The 27,905-nt window shown below is 34.5% G+C and overlaps 1 protein-coding gene across 2 annotated transcripts; it reads left to right on the top strand.

The window, feature by feature from the left end:
- The first annotated feature begins 37 nt into the window (after positions 1-37).
- Positions 38-23,587, top strand: Polr3D (RNA polymerase III subunit C53). Of its 2 annotated transcripts, XM_071583899.1 has the most exons (11): positions 38-151; positions 405-683; positions 4,504-4,615; positions 4,854-4,982; positions 5,072-5,204; positions 8,458-8,544; positions 15,146-15,210; positions 17,081-17,236; positions 19,718-19,822; positions 21,183-21,341; positions 22,671-23,587. In XM_071583899.1, exons 2-11 carry the CDS (start codon positions 451-453, stop codon positions 22,803-22,805), a joined length of 1,314 nt encoding a protein of 437 aa, XP_071440000.1. In that variant the 5' UTR covers positions 38-151; positions 405-450; the 3' UTR covers positions 22,806-23,587. The 2 variants fall into 2 exon arrangements, with proteins under 2 accessions (XP_071440000.1, XP_071440001.1); XM_071583900.1 differs by lacking the exon at positions 8,458-8,544.
- The last annotated feature ends 4,318 nt before the right edge of the window (positions 23,588-27,905 follow it).

The following is a 27,905-nucleotide window of genomic DNA, read 5'->3' as shown; positions in this document are numbered from 1 at the left end:
CCGTTGGTAATTCTGAAATGAAGCGCTGATAGTTGTTCTATCCATTCGTACGCAATCACAAATGCACCGATTGCAATGAAGTTGTAAAATTCCTCGATGCAATGAGCTTATTGAATTATTTGAATTGTTTATCAAGGCATGAATAAATCAGGTATTTGATTCTGTAAAGTACCCTTTGTATAACCTGCGAATAGATCGATGTAAGTCTGTCACACGTGGTTATACAAATTATTTCTTAGGATAACCTTCATTAGAACCATTTGTAATATTGATCATTTGATTGCAAATTGGGAAATCCTTCCACAGTATGGTTTTATTCCTTCATGTGTTGGAGGTTGTACCAATGTGAAATCTGAACATTCCTTAGTACCGTTTGAAACTAATATTTTCTTTTTAAATTTCAGTAGGTTTTTGTAGGCCTGTTTGTATCAAAGTTGGGAAGCCGTCATAATGTCCATCAGGAAGGAAGACTTCGGCTCGAGGCCATTGGAAAATGGTACTCCTAATTCTGGTGTAATGCAGGGCAGACCTAGCCCTACGATTTCGCCGAAAAGACTGCCATCCTTTAAACCTCCTCGGGACCTAACTCTGGGTTTGCCTAAAACTTTGTCACTTTCATCCAAACCGAAGAAGAAATTTGCTCCGAATGTGGCTTCCAGGAGAAATAAATCAAATGAATCTTCGTAAGTGGTACTTTTTTGCTAATTGTTACGAATATGACCATTCCATTCCATTGTAAATAATAATGTGTGCTAAGTTGGACTATTGGTAAAAGTTTAATTATCCCCGAGCTTAACAGAGCATACTGCGAAAATATGAACAGCCATGTGTCAAGAGTTGGAGCAACTGAGTGGAACCGCAGTTCCATGCTGACTCTCCAGCTGAACACACTATAGTTAAATTTATAAGTGTTAAGTGATCAACATAAGAGTTCAACATGAGATGTCATCCTAATTCTATATCCTTCAAAGTGGTGTTCCTCTATTTAGCCCCAACCCTGGAAAATTCGCTGTAAATTATTAGGGAATTAAGCCCAACCACAGACGATACGTTTGATGATATCCTTAAAGTTTTGCGAGTAATAGCTGTCTTTAGATGGAAGCTGCATAGCCGTGAAAATGTTATCCCGACCTTCAAGATAGTTTACCACCTGCCATGAGCCGCATAGTTTCCATATTCCTAGTTGAAATGTGTTATTTTCATTCTTACTGATGAGACATCTGACTTCCAGTAGACTTTGCAGTTTGTCACACTTATGCCATGGGTAACACATTTGTATCAAACGTTGATATGTCGTTATATTTATCTATATTTTATATTGAAGAGACTTCTCTTAGTTTAAATCCTTAATTGTGTCCTCAAGTTTCAGGCTTCTCTCTCACCCATCCACTTGACTCTTATTTAGAGCTTGAAAAATAACATGTGTACTCATTAAGCATTGAATATATACTGTTCTGAGTGGGCTCAAGGAATTTTGGATATTATTTAAGAGTACTATTGAGCTCTCTGTGATAGAATGATGTAATATCTCCCAAAATTAGATTACTCATGCTATGATGCAATAGTTAAACATTGATTGCACTGAGGTCAACAACAAATCCACTAGTCTACAAAATGTGTTGTTGTACCAAAGTTAGTCCGTGCATCTATAATATTTTATGTTGTATCAATATTTCTACTCTTTATATATTCTTCCTACCTTTTATTCATATTATTGCCACCCATCGATGGTTTTCTTCTGCTCTGCTGTATGTAACTATATCACTCCTGTATAATCCCCGCTATCCTCCCATCTCACCTCGCACAACCCTAAAACATCAATATGGTGGTTTTCCTGCTCTCACTTTATATACTCAAATTTTTGTCCTAAATATTGTTCTAACATTCCAAGTCTCTATTCTAACTAATTCAGTCGTCTTCTGTGCGGTTGCTTTTGCTTTGCAAGGATTTTGTGAGGTAACAACCGTAAAAGCCTCCCCTGCTACCAGGCATGACACATGGCCAATTGAGCCGGAGTCCATAGTTTCCTGGGTCCATTTTCTCTTAAGTACCCATTATTCAATCAATTCTAGGGACAAGTAATTGAGGTGATTTCCCATTGCCTTCCTTGATATTGTTTTTAACGTGACACCATCTCTCAATGGCTGCCCTACTAGGGTCAGATGCATTTGCAGCTGCCTCACTGAGGAACAGAAGCTGCATGGAAGGATGTAGAAGACTGTGATAGAGGGGACAATGTTGGGTAAATGGGGATGGGGTAGGAAGAGGATAGTCATGTTGGATATCAGGATATCTTTGTTAAGAGAGAGAACGGAATTGTTGCTGTATCATTTGGTGGCTTGTGTCCATCCAACACCTACTGTAGCCAGTAGATCACCAATAATAATTATGCATTTTTATCTAATCTTAATATCTGTTTATCTTTATCCTATATTCTTATTCTTTCATATGATATAATTATGTCACAACAGTAACAAAACACATGTGGATTGAACTTGTGAAATATTATTATTATTGGTATTCTACCAGTGAAAGACACAGCCTATACAAAGGTATAATACATTTACTTACCTCTCCTAACATAATGCAACCTGACCTCTGAATTAACGATAAGCCTCTCTTTAATTCTGCATCCTTCCTTCCTCCCTTCATTCCGTCCAGCATGCCAATTCTATTTCTACCCCTGCCTTGTCCGCTTAACATTCTCCCCTCTATCTTAGTCTTCAACATACCATTTACAATCAGAATGCTCTGTATCCTTTTCTCCCAACAACCCTCTCTCCTCCTCTACCATGCCTAGCACCACCTCATTTGTTTTCCTTTCATTGCAACTCACATTTCTATCCTTTTCCACACCCACATTCCTAAAGCCTCCAATCTACACCTATCATCATGATTTAACAATCTTCTTTCTGCTATATATAAAGCCATGTTCCATATCAAAGTTTTGACGAACCGTTTCTTGATATCCTTACTCAACATCCTTGACATTGATTCCCTCCTCCTTGTGAAGGCATTTGCCTGGCACAATTTTTCTTCTCATGTCCCTGCTACTTACACCAGTTTGGAATGCTTCCAAGATTGGTGAACTGTTTTACCTGCTCTAGTTTATGAACTCCTATTTAAATATTTAACTTAGGTTTTCTCTCTCAAAAACCACGTATCCTTTGTTTTGCTTGCATTTATTCTCATCTCATACCTATCGCACTAACTTTCGAATGCTCTCTGAAATGCATGCTACCCCTTGGCTGACTGGCAAACTAAAGCTTGATCATCCCCAAACCTAACCTTTCTTTATGGATTGTCCCCTGACTGTCTCCAGTTCTTCCTTTGCCATTACCTCCACTTATACATTGAACAGCAAGGTTGATAATGGACACCCCTGTCTTACTCCTCTTCCTAACACTGCTCATCCCAACTCTCCATCTTGTGCTTGCACCTGATCAGTCTGAGGCATGCACAGGTTGTTGATAAGTATAGAAATATTATGCTGGAAAAACATATTAGGTTTGTTTCCATGTTTTTTCTTTGATTTAATCTGTAGTTTATTTCCCTTAGGCGTGGGCTATTTTATGGGGAAAAATAGTAGAGCTTATGATTAGCAAAGTGTATCCTCCAGTGGCTTTGACACAGGGCCCTGAAATCAATTTGTGTGGGTGTGGCCAGTGGCATATTTAGAGGTGGTGAGGGTTTTCTTGGCCCTACCCCAAAATCTGACTGGCCTAGCTTTGCAGCACATCCAGAGTAATATAGATCAAAGAGAACAATACTTCTAGATTTTTTACGGAAATAAAGCTATACTGTGATTAAAGAATAAATGGAAAGTCTAGGTCTGGCCCTAGTTTAAGCTCCTTGATGTAAATTCTAGCCCCACCGTGATAGTAACCCTGGATGTGAATGATGAAGATGCTTAAAATTAATTAATTAGAATGGAGACTTAATGAAAGTATTTTGCTGAGAGGCCCATATTTTTTTAGCTACCCAGTTGCATGCATATTTAGATAGCTTTATGGAAGTGAAAATGTGTGAGTTCTTGGTTTCACTTATTGAAACTTTTGCTGTGTATTTATAACATTCAATAACTCTCCTATTGTTCCATCTTAATAATGTTTTTATGCTGTAACCATCATAGTGCATGTTTTGTGGCCCCACATTGAATCTTTAGTGGCCTACTGCCCCAATCGAATGACTCCATAATGCTCCACACTACTAGTTGTACATTCATCCTTTGTCTCATTGCTTAATTATAGCTTTTTATTTTTTTAGTCCTAAATTCAAAGTATTTCAACATTATGGTATTTCTTGGAAGATTTTAATGGGCAGTGATGCTTGAGAATTTTTCAAGGAATAATATTTCCATTTGGCCAAAATTAGAGGACCTTTTCATCAACAAATGTTGCAAAAATTAGGTGGTCGTAATTGAAAAATGATCATAATTTGAATCATTGTTTTCATTCTTTGATGATAAAACTTTGAAGATGTTCTTTTTGGTTCTTATTTCAGGGATATCAAGTCTGGCGATGATCACTCGAGGCCAGGGAGCAGAGGTAAAAGAGGCAAGTGGGAAAACAGAGGTGGAGGAAGAGGGGGACAGAGAAATCGGGTTTTCATTCAGGTATATTAATTTTTGGAAAGTATGAATCTTTTATATTCATTTCTATTGTCTTTTATATTAATTTCTATTGTAGCATTATGCTTCTTATTATGCAGTAATCTTTTGCTTTCCTGCTCTAGTTCATTCATTTTTTTATAGCAATATCTTGTATTTATGAGGAAAGCCCTATAATGAGTAAAGTGTATTCAATGATATTATGTGAAATAGAAAATTTTTATAATCTTTCCATTTATTTCAGACAACTGGAAGTGTCTTTGGTGAAGGCATTGGTGAGCCTACTAAGCGATATCAGGCAAATGATTACCATTCGCATTCCAGGGAAAGCTCGGGGGGTAGTACTATTACTAAAACAAGACTTAACCTAGAGGTATGAAAAATTTCTCAATGAAAGTTTTGTGTGCAAATGTGTGCAAAATATTATATCTTTTATATATAATATTTCTTTTGACTTGGCAGCACCATGAAAAGATTGACAAGAAGGAAGAAGATCTTAAGCTTGAAGCATTAATGAGCTGCAATTTTGTAGATGACCCCAGTATTGCACCAGATGAAAGCTTTCGGCCAATAGCATTGCCCCTCATCAAAGAACGTGAGTTGGTTGTGAAAAGATGGTACCTTATCCTGACAGCTCTTTATAATAAGTAAAAGTTTTCAAAAATTGGTTAATGCTAGATGAGCTGAAATTCCAAGGGATTCTGTTGTAAGATATAATGGTTAATGTACTTCAAGTCAGCCAACTAGTCATCAGTAGTGGTAAATTCTAATTAAAATTTAAGTTGTTAATATAATACAGCCATCCATATCTCTTGAACTGAGGTGCTTAATTCAAGCAGAATCAATCACCTTATGAAATCAGCATAATAGTTTCAGGCTTAACTTTGTGGAATTCCTTTGATGATGAGGGTAGAAAAAGAAACTTTGGACTTCCACATAAAGATTTAATACTTCGCACGACTATAGTTTCGATGCTGCGCATCATCATCTGATGACATACATGAAAAAATTTCAACTTATATAGCCTGGCTCCAAAAGGGGAGAAAGGTAGTAGAGTAAGGAAAGAGGGACTAAGTTGAGTACTGGTGCAGCAACCTATTAGTGGGCCAGGGGAGGGGGTAGGTTTGTCCTCAATGGTTTGACCCTCATTGAGGGATGGTCGATGGCCATCGCTGGGGGTGGGGCCAGATTTTGGAGTCTATTAGGAAATTTAGGAGAGAGGAACGGGAGAGGTATGTTGTTTCGTTGACCACCTCAAATCTGTCCGACCAAAGGGATTGCCATATTTCCAACTCCTCCAAAGCATTCAACCTGCAGCCTTTCTTTTCTGTATGAAGAATTTCCGGTGTGAAGTTACTGGTTTGCCAAATACCTCTTGGAAAAGATTAATAGCACCAAAGCTGTATGGGATACTGTATACCGTGAGCAGAAAGCTAACAGCTGGTCCATATTTCATTCTCTACTTTGATAAAGCAACAAACAGAAGTAGGGTGAAGAAGATCTGCAATGGAGTTAATCTCAGTAAATATCCCAAACCTCAAGCCGTCACCTTTACACATATTTTATTGGTAGGTCTCTGCAGAAGTTCTTGCTGGAAAGGTTTATTTAGAAAGGAATTGTGAAGCCTGGACTTAGACTAAATTGAACTCAAAAATTGAGTCCAGTAATGGATCCACCCCTTATCACAGGAAAACAGTTTGCTGTGTTGTCTAAATGGAAATGTATTGAACTGTTGGAAAATCCCTCTGATTGGCTTTAGTACTTATAATATTCATGTACAGTAAACTCTTGATTATCCATGAGTGGATTATCCATTCTGCATATTATATGTGCTATTTTCTTCAGTACCTTCGAATAAAATTGCAATTGTAAGGATAATCAAATACTTGGAAACTTCTATGTACTTTTGAAAAAATACAAGTTTTAGAAACCTCAGTTTCCTTTAAAGTTTTTAATTTCACAAAATCAAAAGTTGTCACTGGTATTTAATATTATAATGTAAAAAATGTTGGACTATCTATACTTTCCCATTATTGTTTCCCTTGCATTCATTAGCCCATGTTATTCCATATGCTCTTTTAACATAAGAAATTACATAGATTTACTATGCAACAAATGAGTCATTATCTATCTACAATGAATCATTTCAATCAGTATCATATGGCGAATATGACTCTGCCTTAGGAGTCCTTTTTTTTATTCATCAATTGCAAGCCATTTGTTTTTTCCTGCCTACAAGATTGGTTTAGCTCCCTGAAAAAAAAAAATTTTCTATTAAAATTTATGGTAGTTCTTTGTTGTTGTGACTATATTTCCAACCTAATGGATGATTGAAAAAATTGAAGAAATTTACTTTCCATTATTAAATCAAACTAATTACGCTGTATGAAAAAGCAGAGTTTCCATCGATATTATTTATGCCAAGATATATTTTCTGCAAATTTCAGTAATGTGTTTTTCGATTATCCGTGCTTAATGGTGCATCTATTAGCATAGAATCAAGAGTTTACGGTACTTTTGTTGCACAATGCTTTCTTGAAAGATTAAGAGACCCCAAAAAGTTAAAGAATGGATTCATCCCGTGCGAAAAGCAGTTGCATTGGATAAGCTGATGATCCATGTGCAATTGAAAATCTCTGTGGTAAGAAAAGTGTGAAGGAAGAATCATTTTCAGCTGACTGCTCAGAGAAGCTGATAAATAAGCAGCTCAAGGTGGCCATTGAAGGGAGAAATTTTGGTGAAATTCCCCTCAGCACGGGCTATAATTAAGGGATGAAGACTCAACAAATGCAATCTCCAGATATAATTACTTGCACTGTCAAAAATTAAAAGTTTATATTGATCACAAATTTAAAAACTAAGAAATATACGTTAGTAGTAGTTTTTATGGGAGGTGACCAACAGCTATGGTCATTTGTGCCATTAGGGATGGATGGGAAAAGAAGGGTGTCAAGAAACCCGGCATCGGCTTTAGCCTACTCTTGTTGAAAGGCTCCAAGGGGTCCGCAGTTTAACGCGCACCATCCGACGGACATCGTACTTACTCAAAGTGCTCTCTACCAAGCACCTCAAATAGGGATCGGGATACCACTGAAAAATATTCAACGCCAGCAGGACTTGAACCCAGGCCTTCTGGGTGGAAAGCCAGTACAATAGCTACCGCACCATCTAGATCCCCGAATATATCTTAGCATGACTTATTTTTCTGCTGTAATTTATACAATGTAACTATATCTTTCTTTTTCTTGATACTGTGTAAAGTTAATAAAATGATGGAGAGGTAATTTCAAAAGGAAAATTTTGGAAAGGCTAGGTGCTCAACCATGTAAAAAAGTCAGTGGTTGCAAGGTCATCAGAAAATGTTTGTATAATAACATTGGGTAAGTTTTTATTTATCAGGTTTTTGCAATATTGTTGCCATACCATAGAATAAAAGTGCATGTAATTTGACTCTTAACTATTTCCATTAAGAAGAACTACAAGTAAAAGTTGTTGATAATTTAAAGTGGATCACTGAAATTTTTTTGACTTGGGAAACATCTAGTGCAGTTGTAACAAGTGATGATCTTTTGTTGTTGTGAAAAAAAATGGTTAATCTTTACTCTCTGTCTTGGCAAGAATAAGGGTTTTTATTTTCCAGAGTCACCATAAAGCCTTCACATGAACCTGAAAAATGTTTGTTTGTAGAAAGGCATGATTTTTGTCTCTCTCTGTTATACATTTGTCTCTACTTAGTATGCTCTTAGTAGTCAAGCCTGAATGCACCACCCTTATGGGCTGAAGCTTGAAATCCTCCAAAGTGTGTCTTTTGCATGCTGCCTGCTTATTTCCTCTTAATAAAATTTCAGGAAAGAAAATTAAAAAAGAGCCAGTGGAAGATAAAATTAAATTGGAAGGCATCAAGGAGGAAGATGATAAGAAGGGATTGCTTAAAAGTAAGTCATATGCTGCTTAAATGATATCCCGAAGAGATTTCATAAATCAATACATTTTAGCCCCTTGCCTTCAAATGTAGAAACTTCCAGAATTAGCTAATTACAGTTTCAATTAAAACAGCCTACCAATCACCAATAATATGATTGGGGTTCCATTCATTTGCATATATATTATTGAAATGAAACGTATATCCAGTTCATTAAAGCCAGGTTAGGTGAGACTTATCACTTTTGTATAATTAACTTTCACTTAGTTCATATAAATAAAGTCAAGAAATTTAAGAAACAATTATGAATTCATAATCATATCCTACTTAAGACTGTATTGGTGAGAATACAAATAATAAGTCAATGGGCTAAAATGCATTAAGTAAAACCTCACGCCAAGCCAGTCAAAATTTTACGCTTAAAAAAGTCAACAGGCTCTTAATTTATAAATTAATTTCGTTTGAATATCCAGGCTGTAGAGGTTTTACTTAAGTTCATGTCATTTGGCAATGAATTCATGTGCAGCATTTGATGTAATCACCGTAAAGTTCTCATCATTCATGTTGTCATCACTGCTATTAAATGTATTCACGAAGATTTGATGTGTGTTGATTGAAGACACAGTTCAAAATCACCGAATGTAGAAATCCTTGGCTCCATTTTCCACCATCCTTTTTTACAGGAACTATTATTTTATTAATGTTCAGGATTGCTAAGCTGCAGGATCCATGATCCCTCTTGTCTTCCTGGTGAAACCTACCTTCACTTTATTCTCTTTATGCAGTACCTCTGCAATATGCTTATCCTTGTAATTCAGTGGATTGGGACTGACTGATACTGTTTTCTTCTGAATTTCCATAACCATTTTCGTGTTTGTTTTTACATTATTTGCTTGATCTCTAGAATGATAGATAAAATACCTCCAGAATGCATTTTTCTCCCATGTAATCATATAATTTCCTTTTGTAATGTGAGACTACATTTATGTACTAATGTATCTAGTTTCTTTCCTCACAATATTTTGCTTGCTATCATCACTTTTCATTTGCCGTGTAAATAACTATTACTAATGCACTTCAGATAAACGTGGTTCAAGGAAATGGCAGACGAAAAAAATCAAAGTGGGATTTTCATTGAGAAAAGTTTGTCGTACTAGAAATTGAATTATATTTATTTATTTATTTTACAAATACGTTGCAATTAGGTGATTTTCCTGGTGGCAACGGTCGAGTTTGGTCAAAGATAACTCTTACAACGAAAATCACATACATACACGCACTGTAAAAACAGATAAGGGACAAAATATTTTTGCATACAATGACACTTCCACATCACATACAAAGAATATTTTAATAACTGCAATGGAGTTTATTACCCAGTGGCTGCTTTACATTTATACTTAAAACTTCTAAAATTGGATGGAAAGGGCTCAAACAAACCCCCAGGCAGCTGGTTCTAATCAATTATAGTTCTATTTAAAAAAGAGTATTTTTTCTTATTCGTTTTTTGCGTCCTTATTTTTATTTTGAAACTATGGTCGTTTTTTCTCTTAAAGTTAGGCTTTTCTATCCCTTGCCATAAATCATACCCACGCTTCGTCCTTTTTATTTTATAGGTCATTCACTGGCTGCCAAATATCACTATGCCACCTAGGATTTCTAATTCCATTTAAATCTTGTTGTTTCTGTATAGCAATTAATAGATCATCAATTGCACTGAATTTTATATCAGAAATGTGCTAGGTGCTAAGGCAATCCTAAATACACTGTGACTTGAGATCTTTTGAATCTCCCATGTTATGCTCATTGAATTAGTAATCCTAGATTACAAACTGTACAGGGAGCATCCTGAGAAAATTTATATTGATCAAAATTCCAAAAATGGCCCTCCTTAGATTAATTCATGTGTTTGATAGTTTTGTAGTCAAGGGTTCTCCGGAAAGATAAACTTTCAAAGTCAAACTCTATGGTTCTCATTCTAAACAAACTTCCGTTGGCTGCTGAACAATCCTGTGATCAATTACTTCTCTATGAACACAACCTGTTCAATGAGCTCCAATAAATGCTGCCATAAAGACAAAGTTCTGTAGTGTGGTTCACTGTTCTAGTAAATTTTTTAATAGAAATTTTATTTGTATGCAACACTAAAAATTTAAGTTTTAAGAAAGCCTTTTATATTAATCTTATCATAGGTATTGGTCATTCTAACATAAATAAATATTTGCTCTTGGTCGAGTTTATTTTCCCATCATTTGGTCTATAAATAGCTTTTTTTTCATCTAAAATATCAAAAAAAATTTATGATGCATAAGGATTACATGAATAGACCACTGTTACTAGTTTTATTTTTCTCTTGCATTTAAGATTTTTTCATTATTTGTGATATGCATGTCTTTTCTTTAAATTGTCATTACAGGTAATTTTTATTTAGCAATTAATTGTTTATTCTGTTGAAAATCAACATAGAAGTTATTGCATAAAGAATTCAACAGCCAAGTTACTTTATTGAAGAAATCTTGTGGTTGTGATATGCATATATGTTCATGTCCTGTGAAATGTCTAGGCACAGTAGATTCTTCAATGCGAAGGGTTTACCATATATTACTAATGTGTTTTCAAATTGTAATAATAGAACCACAAATCATTTAAAAAAATAGCTGGTTATTTCGAATTCGAAGGGACAAATATTTAATTAATGTGGGACCTAATTTAAACTCTGAGGGAATTAAATAATACTGTAATCGTCCAATTTTTTAATTAATTGAAATATCACCCCTGAAGGCATATTGATGGATCATTCATTCTCATTCATACAAATTTAGGATTTTCATTTGAGAACTATTTAATCAAAATATATGGGATTATTAAAGTTCTCAGTAAAAGTTCAGCATGTGTACATCATTTGCATAGATAACGTACTAAGAATTTCTTACCATGCCATCATACAGGTATTGGCATACCTCACTTAATGTAAATTCATTGTGAATAATGATAAGTTAAAATGGGCTTATCCCTCAAATTATCCAATGACACAGCTCAACGGACTTGTTTCAATTTAGTACAGAGTGAACCTCAATTTTTTGGACAATCCAAAGTATTATGTCAAATGATAGAGAAAATTTATCAAGCTAGTGAGAATATTGTAAGATATTTCTAAAGGCTAGCATTTTTAGTGAGGTCTATCCTCTCTCAAGGATTCAGGAACAGGTGGTGGCATCAGTACGTTATATAGCTGTATCAATAGTGTGTGGCCCATTTCATGGTTGAATAGGATTTCTCTGTGAGTTCTTGTTAACTTAGATTAACCGGTGGTACATACCTATCTTGATGGTGCAGTTGTCCCTGAAGTTATTCCTGTTCCCTAATTACTTGAGAGACCTATCAATAGGTAGTAACCTGAATGAGAGTACTGAGCTTTCCTTTTAAACACTCCTTAAGGAGTACATATTGTAACAGTATGAGTGTGAGAACAAGTTCTCAGGTCTTAAAAATAAATACATTCACTCATCCTCTTAATCAACCTCGAGTCATAATGGCATATTAAGAGACCAAAACCAACTTTTTAATAAAATTCCGTGTTATCTTGTGGTGAGTGACACTTGCTGTATACCACTGCAGTTAGACTGAACGTATTTTATGACAACATAGGTATACAATGTATAAACCTGTACACCACATGAAGCTTTAATCTGTGAAATTGCCATCAAAAAAGAGGGTGCACTTCTGGCATGAGTTCAAGTTGCACTGTGGTCACATCCTTCCCACCAGGTTTTAAGGAAGATGAGTCATTCTTTTGACCCCCCCCCTCTTAGACCACGGATTGAATTGGGTCTTGAGCATGCACATACCAAAGTCCAAAGTAATTACGCACTTGCTCACACTCTTTTGCTAAACATTCTATCAAGCTTGCTTACCCGGCTTAATATGTCTTTCAGGAAAGACTAGTTTTCTAACTACCTCTGTGATTTTTGTTTCCTATTGTTTGAGATCTTGACATTGTTTAATGGTATAATCCTAGAAACATGCCTAAATCTTGATATAACAGGTGCAGAGTTTACAGTCTTTATTGTAATAATCACTTCCATCTGAGAAAGCAGTTTCACAATTAATAAAGATTTGAGGTTTTTTAAAGGTTAATCTCTTTTATTCATTAGTGTGTTCATCTTCATTAAACTCAAATTGTATGATATATTATATACATACAAGTTCTGGTGCAGCGTAATGTTTAAATGGACAGGATTAATTTAATGTGAAAATGTCTTATTTGAGATATGACCTACACTTAATTTCATGAAAATTTATGATTTCTGTCAATGCTAGAGTATTTTGAGGGTTATTTTGTCTTGATGCTCAAAAGTAGGTTGTACATTTGATAAGAGTGAGACTATTTACATATTACTGGAGTATCTGAAGTAAAAAATATAGCAGTCAAAACAAAACTATTTCAAGGTGTAATGGTGTTGGAGTATGAAAACCTGCCATCTGACCACATTGATTTTTTAAAGAACATGTATGGTTATGATGTTGGTTTTCAATCATAAACTATGCCACAAGCTTATTCATAAAGTACATCACAAGGTGAATTAATTGCATTGGAAGCCTATCTTAAAGAGAGGTCCCCCTCTTATTCATATTCAAAGGTATCAAGGTCTTTTTAATCCATATTCAAGCCAGAATTTACAGGGATCATTTTTTAATGCCACAAGAGTCACTTAAGCATTGGAAAAAATGTGAAAATATAACCTTGAGCTTATAAGTTTTAAATGAGGAAGATCTATTTTTTGTTGTTGTGTAATATTTTTTTATTTTTACTAGTTATTTTGGTACTCATTGATGTGTACATTGTATTTACCATTATTTATTGATAATATTACATTTTGTCTCAACTTAATCATGGAAGTTACTTTCACTTGTTCCTTGAATTTTTTGCACCATCTAACTATTTTTCATTGCAATAGGAAGGTATCTGATTTGAAACTTCTTTTGGTAAACTTAATGCTCATGCATATATTTCCCACACAGCTAAAGTGGTTCTCAGGATCATCATCAAAAGGATGGAGAGCAGGGCAGATGATTACATTGGGGATGATCAGTTTGGATTTAGACAGGGGAGAGAATATTACAAGGAAATAATGAATTTTACACCTGTTAGGTCTGCATTCTATTTTCATACTGTTTATTTATGTCAAATCGTATTTCTGTGATTACGTTTTGAAAATATGAAATCAGACACCTGGGCTGCAAATCTCATGATTACTCTTTATAGGTTCATCCTTTTCTCATGTTTCCTTGTTTATTTCATAAATGGTTCTGTAGACACTTTGTCATAATAATCTTTTAGATCTAGCGACATAGCATTCAATTTGATTTATTTCATATACTAAGCCAACATATTTTCAAACCAATGCATTAAAGAATGCTCAGACAGGATGTATCATCACACACTACATTACATGTATTTTTTTCAATTGCCATCATAAGTGAATTACCCATGGCATTCTTCCCAAATAAGATTTTTCATGAATATTATTCCCATGTGTTTCATTATGTGCAACTTTTTAGGACAGCTGCACCCGCAGAATATGTAAATTCAGGTTTTTCTCTCTTAAGTAAATGGATAGTTTTTGTGGATGGGAAATATTCTGATTGCCTTTTAGTCAATGAGGGTTGGTGGCATTATAGTGTTGGCTTCACTGGTTTTATATTTATTTGTAAGCAATTGCAACATTAAAAATATTATGATTTAACTAGATGCATCAGATTTCATGTGATTTATATAAAACAGGGACCATATAGATGCCATTTCACCATTTTGTGAAAATCCTTATTTGCATTAACACAATCATTTTCAGATTTATCTTAGATTTATCATTACTTCTCATCCATACAGTTTTTTTGAGACTAAAATCTCATTTTTCGATGGGTTTTTATGTAAGGTATTGTAAAAATTTTGCATATATATTTTCATCGTTAGATGTTATTTAAAGTTTTGTGTAACTGATTCTTTTAGGTTGTTTATTACTTAGCTTTCCCGACTAAATGCTGGTTTCTATTAGGAAATTTTTCTATGTCGGTAATCGTGAATTATTATTATGTGCATAGGGTAAGATGAGTCATTAATGCTGATTATGTAAATCTGTCATCTCATAACATTTCTGATGTCCATCATTCTTCATCTAAAATGTTTTACTCGTAATTATTTCATGTTTAATGTCTGATGAATGTAAAAAAGTGGTATAAGTTTTATTCTTGCATACTTAGTGATTAATATTTGGGTGAAGGGAGATTTTGTGTGATCATATGATTTGGGAAAAGATATGGTTTTTCCTAAATTCATGTTAAATCATTCTGATTGTAGAGCACCTTTCAAAAAACTGAATTTTCCTTATTGTTGGACCTATAAAATCTGTAACCCAAGAAATTGGTGCAATAAGTAAATTCTCCTGCTAAATAAGTTACAATCATGATAAAACTGATAAATTTAGACAAATTTTAGCTGCGGGAGGAGTCATTTATCCCAAAAAGTAAATAAATGGATGTGATGTAAGTGTTTTTGTATTGCAATCTTTGTGATATTATTACTGCTTACATGAATTCTATCTGTCTTCATTCAGTTAAAACGGAGCCTGGTTGGGAAGCTTCATCTTGTACTCCCATGAAGAATTGTATGGATGGTGAGGTAAGTATACTTTTTTAAAACATAATAGGGATTGAAATGAAATAATTTACTCTGCAATTCCACACACTTTATTTAAAAAAATACGACCCAGGTTTCGACGTTGAACGTCATCATCAGGTGGTCCTCATAGAAGCACACACATGGCAGCACACAAAATTATTTCATTTCAATATGTTATGCAAATTCCAAAGTTACGCCTGAGACAACAAATTTCATTATAGGGATATTATTGTTATTTTATTTGTTTGTAAATCAATTTATGGACAGTCCCTAACAGTTTTTATGTCCTTCCTAAGTATCAAATTGCATTCCTCTTTTTACCTTTTAAGTATGCTTTTCTTAATAATTCCCCAATCGCCAAGCGTTTTCCCTTTCATTATTCCTTCGACATCTCACTATGTCCTACTCCACCCACCCTTTTGCCTTTTTCGGATTTCTCCTAACATCATCTTCTCTTTGCAACTTACTTTATATATTATTTTCCTTGCCAACCTATCAAAAAGTTGAATCTATTAATATACTGTTTCAGAGCCATGAAGTACTGACACTCAATATTGAAGTCTTTTAAAAGTATTATTATTCTCTCTTTACGATATGCCACTGTCCTGAATTTTTCTTGTATACAATCCCTGCATAACGGCCCTTTTTTAAGAGTATTTTCCTGGGTTAGGGTAGGTTTTTGATGGACCATACCAATACACACACCTGCTCTTGAGCCCTAACTGACATGCCAAAATATTCTAAAACTACAAACTGCTTATTACAATAACTCATTCTTAGTTGTGCCTAATTTCTACCTCCTTCAATTTTATCCAAAATGTGCATTTATTGCCTCCCTGTACCTCATTTTCACGATATACTCCCCTATATTAGTCTTCAGCATCCCGTTGGATCTCAGTATCCTGCATTCATTTGTCCTGCCCTTGAATAAGGCAAGTGGATGAAGTTTCTCCCAATAACCTTTTAATTATCATTCCTGTCCAGTATGGAAAGTTTCCATAAAGTTAAGCATTAAAATATACTGTTAGTCGAATTTATGCTGTTGATTAAGATAATCTTTTGATGATGATGGACCATTTTAGAACTTTTTAATTGAGTTTTGGCATGGCGAGGGTTAGAGGTGGTCATCAGGAATGAATAAAGTTAAATATTTTAGTAGGAAGAGCGATGGGTGCTGTGAGAGAGTAAATGAGAAGTTTAACACCTGTATGCTAAATAACATCTTAAGAGTGAGACTGTTTCAGTGGCAAGGCCATTTTCATTATGATAGAAGCCAAAAATGAGGTATCTTGTGTCATGAAGTACCTATGCTTCACGACACAAGGAACAACTGAGAATATTAATAATATTTACCATTCTATCAGCCATTAATGTTTATGGTATGGTTTTTCCAAGGATTTATTTGGCTCTTGCTATTTAAGGATTCAATTGCTGACCCCATTGGTGGCAAGTTAACATCCTTGTCTGCCAACCCCAAAGGTCGCGGGTTCATTTCCCGCTTGGGTTGTTTTTCTTCAGCTTAGGACTTGGGGTATTTTCATTGTGTGCATTGTTATATTAATGATTGTTAATAGTCCAATGTAAAGGCCAAAAAGGACTGTTTTCTGATTAATGCTAAATAAATATCATACATTATTCACAGAAAGTTCCCAGACTTGAAAAAGTTCAATATTCAGTTTTGCACTTTCACTCTGGGTGAATATAATGAATTAAAGTTGGAAGACTTATGGACAAGATAGTTCATAGAATTACTGCTTTTAGTTGATTAGAATCAATTTTAAGGATTTTTTTCTCACTTTTTTGTCAGTTAAGTTTTCATACTTGGGTGTATGACATTGATTGATGCAGTCTTTTTTTGATCCCCTGCCAGGTTGTAGTAAAGGTGGAACCAGGCTCAGAAGAAGAAGAGAAATTGCATCCCAAGCCTAAAGAAGCTATGAGGCCAATTTACCAGGAAAGGGGTTTAAATGAATACTCCGTGTTGGAATTAATAGAGCACAGTAAAAGAGGATATATTTTGTTCCAAGTGAGTCATTAAAAAATGTGTTTGTTTCTTTACCAGTATGTGCATAGTGTTGAGATAAATTTTGAGTAGTTTTACAACATATCATTTATCCTATATGCTAGGGATTAGATCTTTTTCAATTATTTTTTTTTAATGCTGGATATCCTCATTGCTTAAAAATGTGTTGATCATAAAATTACCTTTTTCTAAATCTGTAAAGGTGACATTTGCAAGAAATTAAATGAGCTGAGATTAATAAACTAATGATAAGCACCAGCTTTTCCTCAATTGTTGGTACTGAATATGTTACTCCCTGCAGTATTGCATTGACTGTTAGGCAAAAGATAAAATTTTAAAAATTTCCTTTTGTAAATGAGAACAAAATCACAAGAGTAGGTTTAACCATGTCGTGAAAATGGTTTTTTGCATGTTCAGAAACATTTCTTAAAATCTAGATTAATTATGGATTTATTTATTTACATAAAAGTGTATTTATAATTATCCCATCATTTTTGTTTTCCAACACTTAAATTGATTCCACGATAAACAATCATGTATATTTAATGAGTTGTACATGAGGTGATATTCTGATTTCTTTGCTTAAATATATAAATGAAGTTTAACTTACTACCAGACTTTGTTTAGATAAACTAGAGATGGATTCGATGTCATTTTTTTGCTTTCAGATGTTGAATAATTCTTACATACATTTATATCTAAAATAACTAAATAATACCAAATTGTTTTATGGTAATATTTCAGTGACTATATTTACAAGGTCATACGAGGTCTGTTCAAAAAGTATCGCGACTTGTTTTTTTTTTCAAAAGTTATTTGTTTATTCATGAATATTTATTTTGTCCCCTTCAAAAGTAATCCCCATTAGGTATTATACACTTGTGCCAATTTTTTTTCCAATCCTCGAAGCACTTCAAAAAAATCATTTTTTGTAATCTTGTTCAGCTCCTCCTTCGATGCAGTCCTTATCTCGTCAGTTGTAGCGTAGCGTCATCCTTTCATGGGCCTCTTCAGTTTCGGGCTCAAGAAAAAGTCACTGGGGGCCAGAGATGGGGAATACAGTGGCTGCGGCATCATTGGTGTGTTGTTTTTCGCCAAAAATTCGCACACAAGTAACGATGTGTGATCAGGGGTGTTGTCATGGTGCAAAAGCCAATTTTTGTTCTTCCACAAATCCGGGCGTTTGTGGCGGATTGCTTCATGCAAATTGCACATAACTTGCAGGTAATATTCCTTATTTACCGTTCTACCCTGTGGCAAGAACTCGTGATGCACCATGCCCCTGCAATCGAAGAAAACTGAAAGCAAAACTTCCACATTCGACTGAACTTGGCGTGCTTTTTTTGGTCTTGGCTCGTGCTGCAGCTTCCATTGGGATGATTCAGCTTTATTTCCACATCATAACCATAAACCCATGATTCATCACCAGTTATGACCTTCTGGAGCAAATTTGGGTCGTCGCGGACAGAGACCAACACCTCATTAGCAATGTTAATGCGTTCCTGTTTTTGGTTGCAATTGAGCAATTTTGGTACAAATTTCTTGGCAACCCATGTCATGCCCAAATTGTTGGTAAAAATCGAATGGCACAAGCCAATCAATATGTTTAGGTCCTAAGCATTTTCTCTAATGGTGATTTGATGATTGGCCAATACTATTTTTTTCACTTCATCAATGTTTTTGTCTGTTGTTGACATGCTCGGGCATCCGGCACGCTCTTTATCGTTCACATCTTCTTGGCCCTCTGAGAACATTTTGTACCACCGATAAACATTGCTTCGGTCCAAGGTATGTTCTCCATATGCCAAAGTCAACATTCGGAATGCATCCGCGAACCTAATTTCGGTTTTCACCCAAAATTTGAAACAGATTCTTTGATCCATTTTTGGAACAAGCGAAAATCGAAGACAAGCCAAAAGACATCCAAGCAAAACAGCTGTCAACGATTAACTGAACATTCAAAATGGCCGAACTTTTCGGCATAAGTGAGAGACATAAGTGCCAACATAACGCCACTACAAAATCAAATATACGTAACCCGCAAAAATTCAATACTTCTGATACTATTTTAACAGACCTCATATGAGACAAGTCGGTTGTGTTGTTACATTCCACACATGAATCTTGTAATTGTATTATCCTCAATGGTACAACAAGTATGAATTTAATCATGTTTACTTTTGGGATTGAATTGTATTACATAAAAAAATTGCTATTCCCTTGATAAGTAATTGTAAATTGTTTATGGGTACAATTATTATAGAATGAGAAAATTGGTCTTCCAAATTTCCAAATTTTGATGACTGAATTGTAATGGTACCTCCTCCTTCAAAATGCTACTACTTTCTGCATTTTTGTATACCATGCAAGCAACTGAATAAAACTAAAATTTTGCTGTAGTTGTTTTGCTTAGCTATGGAAACAGTGTCAATGAAACTGCATGAAACTTCAGAATTCATGAATATGACATATTATGATTTTCAGCTTCCTACCTGTTTACCTGGCCCAAAACCAGATGTTGAGCCCTCAGGGAAACCAAGCAAGGGTCAAGAAAATCAGTCGACAGCTCCTGAGGCGAAGACATCAATGGTTGGTAGTATTATCCTAACTCAGTTTTTCCTACATTCAGGTTGATTATGCTAAGTAAATTAGATTTTTCACGCCCAAACAGGTATTGCCTTCTAGTGAAACTTGTTATGCTTATGTCCATATTCAGTTATATTTATTTTTAATAGGCATGTATTGTTTCAGCCCGTTAAACATCAGCACCCTCTAAAATTTAGGCTTTAGAAGTAGTCCATGTTAAACTTTCTCCTTATTCATAGCATACCCTACATAAGCCATCTCCATTTGGGTTATTCTGACATTTATTTCGTATAGGTGTTCATGATTTGAGAGGCTGATACTTCGTGAAAATCCATTTGTAACGCATGAAGAAAGAATTAAAGACTACGTTTCCTGTGGAAACACAAAGTTCTTGATTCTTTTTTTGTGCATGTTCATGATTTCATTATTCTTTCAATCTTTATTCACTGTAGCTCCAAAACTATCTCAAATTTGGCTTGTCTTTAGTTGTTCAATCATCCTTCTCTTTAAAATTAATGACAGCCCTCAATGGTAACCATTCTGTATTATTATAGGTTAAGGAATGATTTTCACATTCTGATTAAGTGATGATAATTTTATTCTTCTATATTCATATGTAAATTGAAAGCTGAGAAAAATATTGGTCGATAATTACAACTCTTTGAGGTGTTTTCATTTTGACTTTTTGTGGGCACAAGTGTTTTCAAGTGTTGCGAATATAAAATTGATTTTTATGCTGATTGCATTCGACAAATTCACCTATTTTTATTATTAATTTAAATTTCTCCAATTCAAATTAATCAAAGCAACAGGAAAACTAACAAAAGAGCTTTAAGTTCATTGCTTGTAATCTAATCTAGTAGTAATCATGGTCACACTTATTGAGTGTGACCATGATTACTATTAGATAGATGTATTGTCGATGGCCAATGATTGATGATTACCCATCATTGGCAATCAAAAATGTGTTGGGTAATAACCTATTATTCCCATTTGTTCAGTGTTCAAGGTTCCTTGAAAATAATTGTGAGGCAAAAATAGATAAATGAATGAAAGAAATAATTTTAAGTTCAATCAATCCTTTTATCTTGGCCTGTTACGGTTTGGTATTGTTATTTCTTGGGATGCAGATATAGTCAATAATGCCACTGAAGACTTGAGTCCTGCTAGATCAAGAAATTGTGATGTTTCCTAGCTTAAATATATTGACATTTGTTGATGTACAAAACTTATCCCATACCCAGTCTGCATTCATGTGACCTTAAAAATCTTGGGACCATATTTGTGTATTGGATTTCAAAATAAAATGAAAATATGCTTGCTTCCTCGATATATTTCTTAAAGTATTTATCTCTCTTTGCAGGATGATGTCTCAGAGCAGCTTGAGGATTGTACATTAAGTGCTTTGCCTGAAGGTCGCCTTGGAACATTACGGATATATGAATCAGGAAGATCAGAAGTCTGTCTAAATGGTGGCTATTCCTTGGTTGTCAATCCAGGAACACAAGTTGGTTTTTTACAGGTTTGTGTCAAATAATTCCATGCCTTTTTTTTAATCTTGAAGTCAGTGCCCTGCATGAAGTGTAACTGTTAACAACACCTGAATATGTTTTATGAAATATTGCTGAGCATGAATTTAGCTCAGAATTATTACAACCACCACCATATTCACCAGATTTTGCCCCCAGTGAGTTTTTCATTTACGAACTTAAAAATAGCTCGTCAGAAAAGATTCACGTTGAACAAGGTCATCACCAGCACAGATGCCTATTTTGAGGACCTTCTGAAGTCTTACTTTTTGGATGGCTCGAGAAAGTTCAAGGAACACTGGGAAAATGTATTGAGCTGAAAGATGATAATGTTGCAAAATGAAATAAATCCACCCAAATTAATTTTTTCAATTTTTTCCTAAGGGCTTCTTGAATGACCCACACATTTGAAATGTTTTAGTTTGCTATTATTTAGTTTTTATTCAAATACAAATGCGGTGCCCATAGGAAGTTCCATTGCTGCTATTTAATTTTGTGTCAAATATGAACTGCAGAGTGAATTTATTTGTTAATATTTTTCTGACATCTGCCTTCTTAAATGAAATTGTGTATTTTAAACAATTTAATAGGAACAAATGAATTTGTATTTATAAATGATTTATATTATTTCTATGCAGTTTTATTTTCACATTAATATTTATTTAGGATATGCACATGGCTTCTAAAACCTGAATTTGGAGCGCATCATAATTGTTGTGGGCTTGTTTAAGCTCAGGTGGCACAAGTGTTTGCAGGCATAAATTGAACCCCATTATGCATGTAACACAACTGTAACTGGTAGCAATGGACCAAATTCCTTATTTTTTTAATACTTGTTCCATCAGCAAGTCTAACCTAATCAGCTGTGCTCACCCATCAAAATGAGCCTCATTATTATCATGCCTCCAAATATTGCACCAGTGAATTGAATACTATTTTTGCGCCATTAGTTTAGTCATTGTTTAATGAAGGAAATATGAAAAATCAGGCTTAAGGTTTCAAAATTTCACGCTATGGAAGCCCAAAATTTTCAACTGTGAAAAGCCTGCATTTCCATGTTTGCTAAAAATCAATAATGGCATTTTGGGGTATGCTTTTCTGAAATAATTAGATTTTTCATTAGTTTTCTTGTAAAAATGCATGGTACGGTGCCATAAAAAACAGTTGAGTGCAACCAGCTCTATGAAACTGAGTAAAACTTTGTTTTTACCTCAGAAAGTTTGTTCAGCTCTTCATTTTTATGTTACAGAGTGCTTTTCTCTCTCAATATGTTGTCCTTGCTCTGTATTAATTATAATGTAAATGAATCTTGTATATTTCAGGAGCTGGTCTCTGTGGATTTGAATGAAACAAGTTCAAATGGTAAAATGGTGGTAATGGGGCCCATCTGTTCCACACTCAATTGTACTCCTGACTTGGAAAAAATGATATTGGCAGCTGAGGATGGAAACAGTTGAGAATAATTTCACTGAGGATCTTCGCATTCTCATTTTTTTAATCAAGATTGGGATTTATGTTATCATTATCATCATGTTTCGATCAAAGTATGGAGTAGTACTTCATAAGGTACAGATGATAATTGTTTATTTATGCGTACATGTGCATTCTCCTTGATCAAAAAACTTTGGGTGAGGAAGGGTTGAGGAGCTGATAAATGAGACAAGCAGGAAAAATCAAGCAAGTGCTGCTACCTGATCTTCCAAGTTTTATATTTCCGACTCCAAATGCTTGTTCACCAGGATAATGGCACCATCATCTGGTGGCATTTGCCATTTAATCAAATAACCAACAAGGTTTTGCTTTGGAAAATATTCATGCGGAGAGTGTAAGAAATGAACTCCACCAGTTATGTGATACGGGCTTACTATGTTCTGAATCAGACATTTGTTCTTTATTTATTTAAATATATTGTACATGGTTTAATAGTGATGCTATCATGCGTTTGTGATTGTGGCTAAAGGCCTGCGCCAAATTAGGCCATTATGCTGTAGCAAGTGTTGTAAATAGTAAAAAAAATCAACTAAGGATGTTATGAAGTGAAGATGAACTGCTAAAAATATACTGGAATATTTGAGGAGTCTGATTTATTAACTTTCAGTGAAATGAATTTGTAAGTGATTGAAAGATTTCTTCAGAGGCGGAATCTGCAGCACCTGTTCGGAGGATTTATTATAAATTATTTCCAAAAAAAGAATTTATTTCATGTATATATTGCAGATAAAAACAATCTATTTAACTACTTTGGCTTTTTCATTGCAAACCTTTTATATGTACTTAATTGGGGAGACTTGAAATAATTAATTTTTTATTGAAAATATGTAAGTTTTCCCTCATAAGATTGTCATTTGATGCTAAATAAGATGTAGCAGAGTGGTGAAATATATCATTTCAAGGGTGCAAGGCATGGGGTAAAGCATATATATTCATTAACACCAACAAAACCGCAAAATTAAACTTATTTAAGATGAGTAAACTTGATGCTTCAGCCATTGGGTGTAGAGATTAATTCAAGATTAGGTTATTGAGATTCCAGGGATATGCAGAAAAGGAAAAATAATTGGGTACATTGAATTTGCTGATGTGATTCCTTAATCTTTTAAAAGTCTTCAGCTGGTTATGGTGAAGCATCTTAATTGTTGTGTGCATTGATACGCGAAACACCATTTTAAATGTTGCCTCCCAAATTAGAAGTTGAAATTACAAGTATAAAACCGTAGGCAAAATCACATGAAGATCAATAATCAATTGTATTTTATAACAAAAAATGGTTTTGTCTTGATGAGCACCATGTGGCATGCTGAATTCCGTAGTTTGCAGCAATACAAAAGTTAAGTTCATTTCCATGAAGTGAATAAAAAAAGGATTGTTTTTTTATTGTTATACGTGAATTAAGTAAATTTATTTGCATATTCTTCAAGGTTGCCGATAAAAATGTTTCGGTTTGACCTGATAAAATGAATAAGCAGAATTGACATCTGTACTGCTAAGGTCTACTGTAATTTTCTAAATGGTTATGAACTTCAAATTCACTGCAATATTTTGCTAAAAATTAAAAAGATGAATCTTTAATTTAATAAATTTTTACTGAATGTCTGGTAATTATAAACTACAATTGTGGGGCGAGATGTCTCTGCCAGTAGATTTCCATTGAATTGGTAATTTTTCCAGGAATTCATTGATCCTGAGGAATGTTGCTTTTTTAGTGACAAGATTACCTGTCATTGCACTTTTCATGTAAGTACATGGTATATTTATTGTGTCATCAGCTGACCCACTTAATAGCATTTCTCTAATTGTTTCAATTGTAAAGTATTATTTGTATTTAATAATCGTAAGTGTGCATGGCATTTTTTGTTTGCCATCCCTCTTCATACAAAAGCTTTGTTTTTGTGGCCATGAAGAACTAGGAATAATGTTCTTTATAGATCTCTTAAAATTAAGTTTACTGATTGTGTCTGCCATAGAATGTTTTACTTTTATTTTTTAATAAGTTTTGAATATTTATTTTTCCTTCTCTTTAAGTCTGCATTCGAAAGTAGTATTTCTCTTTTCCCTAAACAAATTATTAATTTTCCATTTCGGCCAATATCTTTTTTTCATTATTAATTTCCATAGGAACTTGAATAGGGTTAAAAATAAATTTGATAGTTAAATTGTGAATAAAAGAGTATTTGCTTTAAGCAAAGATTAGAAAACCAAAAAGTAGATGTATACAGACCTTTATGTGATCAAGTTGAAGCAGGCAGTGGTTTTCAGCAAAAAACCTATGACCAGGATCAGTGACTCCAATATGTAATACTATAAAATGTTAGCTTGAGCCAGTGTAAAAAAACAACTCAAAAATAAAAGACATTATTTGCTAAATTATATTTGTGGTTCATAGAAAATCAAATTTTGAATTGTAATTTAAGGGTGGATCTTTATCAGTTATCATGCACATGATTCGCGTTCAATAGTGATAGCATTTTCAACAAATATAACTCTCGTCTTGCTTTTTAGTTGAATTACCAATTAAAAATATCAACCTTGTCACAAGTGTGATAGGTAATAAAAGTGAATATTCAATGTAAACTCAATAAATTAGTGGAACCAAAATTGCTGGTTACCACAGATGCCATATCGTATGTCTGAATTAACATTGGTAGAAACTAGAAGCAGCCAAATTAGTCTCGCTTCCTGGCAATTGTATTGCTTTCATACAGAATGTAAAAATGGCAGTTTCATGGTTTTTATATGTGAAAGTTTGAGCAACAACATAGTTAACTTCTCATGAAATACCTTAACAAGGATAAATATGTTAATCATGTACCATTAAAGTACCTCTTGGTTAGAATTCTTGGTACTATGAATTCACCATTTTGAATCATTGACTTAAATGCTTCCCTTGACAATTTCACTTCTCTGCTTATAAAAAATTCAACAAAATGATGAATGTTCCAACATGATAATTACAGGGGACTACAAATGTAACCATATCGAAAATTCTCAAGTTCATAGATGTAATCTCCTCATTCAGTATCTATGTTACCAATTGTGAGCCCACAAAAATTATGCAGAATAACCAAACAGTCATTGACCTTTTATGTACTGACATATACTGATGCACAAAACGTTTAAACTAGGTTAAAAGCTCTGATGTTTTGGACCACTTCCCTATAATTGTATCTAGAACTGTTAAGGGTACTCCAGTTAATAAAATCTACAGGATCCGTGAAATAAGTATCATGACTGGTTCACTGTAGCCTCGACTGAGCGGTAGATGGGGGTTCCGACCTGTCCACTTGGTAGAGGGATCCCCCACCACTCAGGTGCTTTAGTTCAGTCGCCTCCGGGCAGGCGTTCAGACAGGAGGTGGATTTTTGTGACGTGATTATTTGTGACGTCGTCATGCCAGCATGGAGTGCACTGTCAAGCAACGCTACCCTGTGACGTTTCGCGTTAAACTTGGGAAATCTGCATCTTAGACCCTTGAACTAAACAAGCTTATGGGGATGATGCCTTAAGCCATACAAGAGTTTTTGAGTGGTACAAAATGGGTGAGGAAGGCCGGGACCTCGTCGAAGACGAGTACCATGTCGGATGCCTGATGGCTGCTTGAACCAATGCTCAGGTGGCCAAAGTGAAAAACGTTTTGGACTCTGATAGGCGTTTAACCATCGCCCTTATCAGTGAGGAGACCGGCCTTTCATTCGGAACCGTCCCCACCATTGTAAAAGAGGATCTTGCGATGAGGAAAATGTGCGCAAAGCTGGTGCCGAAAGTCTTGAGCGAGGAACAAAAACTGTCATGGGTGCATTGGACTGCATCCAGGAAGATGAAGATTTTCGTGACTAAATTAACTATCATAGACCTTAAATAAGATTGAAAACATCTACTCTATAATGATGATGTAAATATATTTCTATCATTGAGCGCCAATTCACAACTCCAGCCAAGGTACAACCAACATCAACTATTGGTACCTACTTAGAAAGCCACTTAATCCAATAAAATTAAACCCAGATGTCCTTCAAACTCAATATTAAGCAAACGTAAAACCTACTCATAGAAATATTTAGTTTAAAAAATCAAGCAAGTGCCACGTTGTAAGTTTCTTGGAACCTACTTAATTATGAATTATCATAGGAACAAGTCAGTGTCCATCATAAACTCATTAGTATATGCTACCAACTCAGGCAGCTGCAACAAACAAGTATACACTAATGTTCTATTGAAATTCTATTTTGTTGAATTTTCCACCAACATTTTATACAGTATGATTCTTTAGGGGTCATCACACCTGTGACAGGCAATATTCAAAATACAAAGAATAATTAAAATGATCTCCATTAATGGTCATAGATTGCTTTTCAAACCAATGATTATCAATCTAAAAATATTTCTGGTATGAGACTACAACCAAAACTGTACTAATCAATTCATATTATGGGGAAATGTATTCAAATATAACCTATAGTATAATATTATAGGGATCAGCTGCTATTTCTCTACCCATCTTTAGAATGCAAAAGAATGCTATTAGAATAATAATTGGGAAACCTCACAATGCTCCATCAAGGCCTATTTTCCATGAATTACATTATGGTTTTAATTCTATACATAAAAAATAACATTGGCAACTATTCTCTAAACTCTGCCTATCATCATCATTACACCAGAGGAAGGCACAACATCCAGTATGGAAATATAAGAACTAAAGCATTGAAACTAGGACCCAATGAAATGGGCATCAGATTATACAACAAAAGTATAAAGGATACTAAGGGAACTGCTGCATTCAGGCATAAATTAAAAATATATCTACAACTTAACACGTTCTACTTGGTTGACGAATATCTCAGCAATATTCCTGACCAGTAAGTTCATACTCTTAGTTTATAGCAATGATCATAGTCTAGTTCATATTTCATGTGCATCTTACAGTCAATGTTCATGGGTTAGAGCCAAATATTATGTAACTGAGATCAACATTTTTTTATATTTTAATTGAGCCCGAATCTTTACTCCTTTTTGACGTGCCTTATATCATGTACATACACCCACCTGGTATTTTTGTA

Source organism: Hetaerina americana, unplaced genomic scaffold (assembly GCF_022747635.1).
Source record: "Hetaerina americana unplaced genomic scaffold, ioHetAmer1.1.p SCAF_15, whole genome shotgun sequence".
Classification (NCBI taxonomy): Eukaryota; Metazoa; Arthropoda; class Insecta; order Odonata; family Calopterygidae; genus Hetaerina; species Hetaerina americana.
The sequence above is the reverse complement of the archived record's forward strand: the minus strand, read 5'-3'. Positions and strand labels throughout refer to the sequence as shown.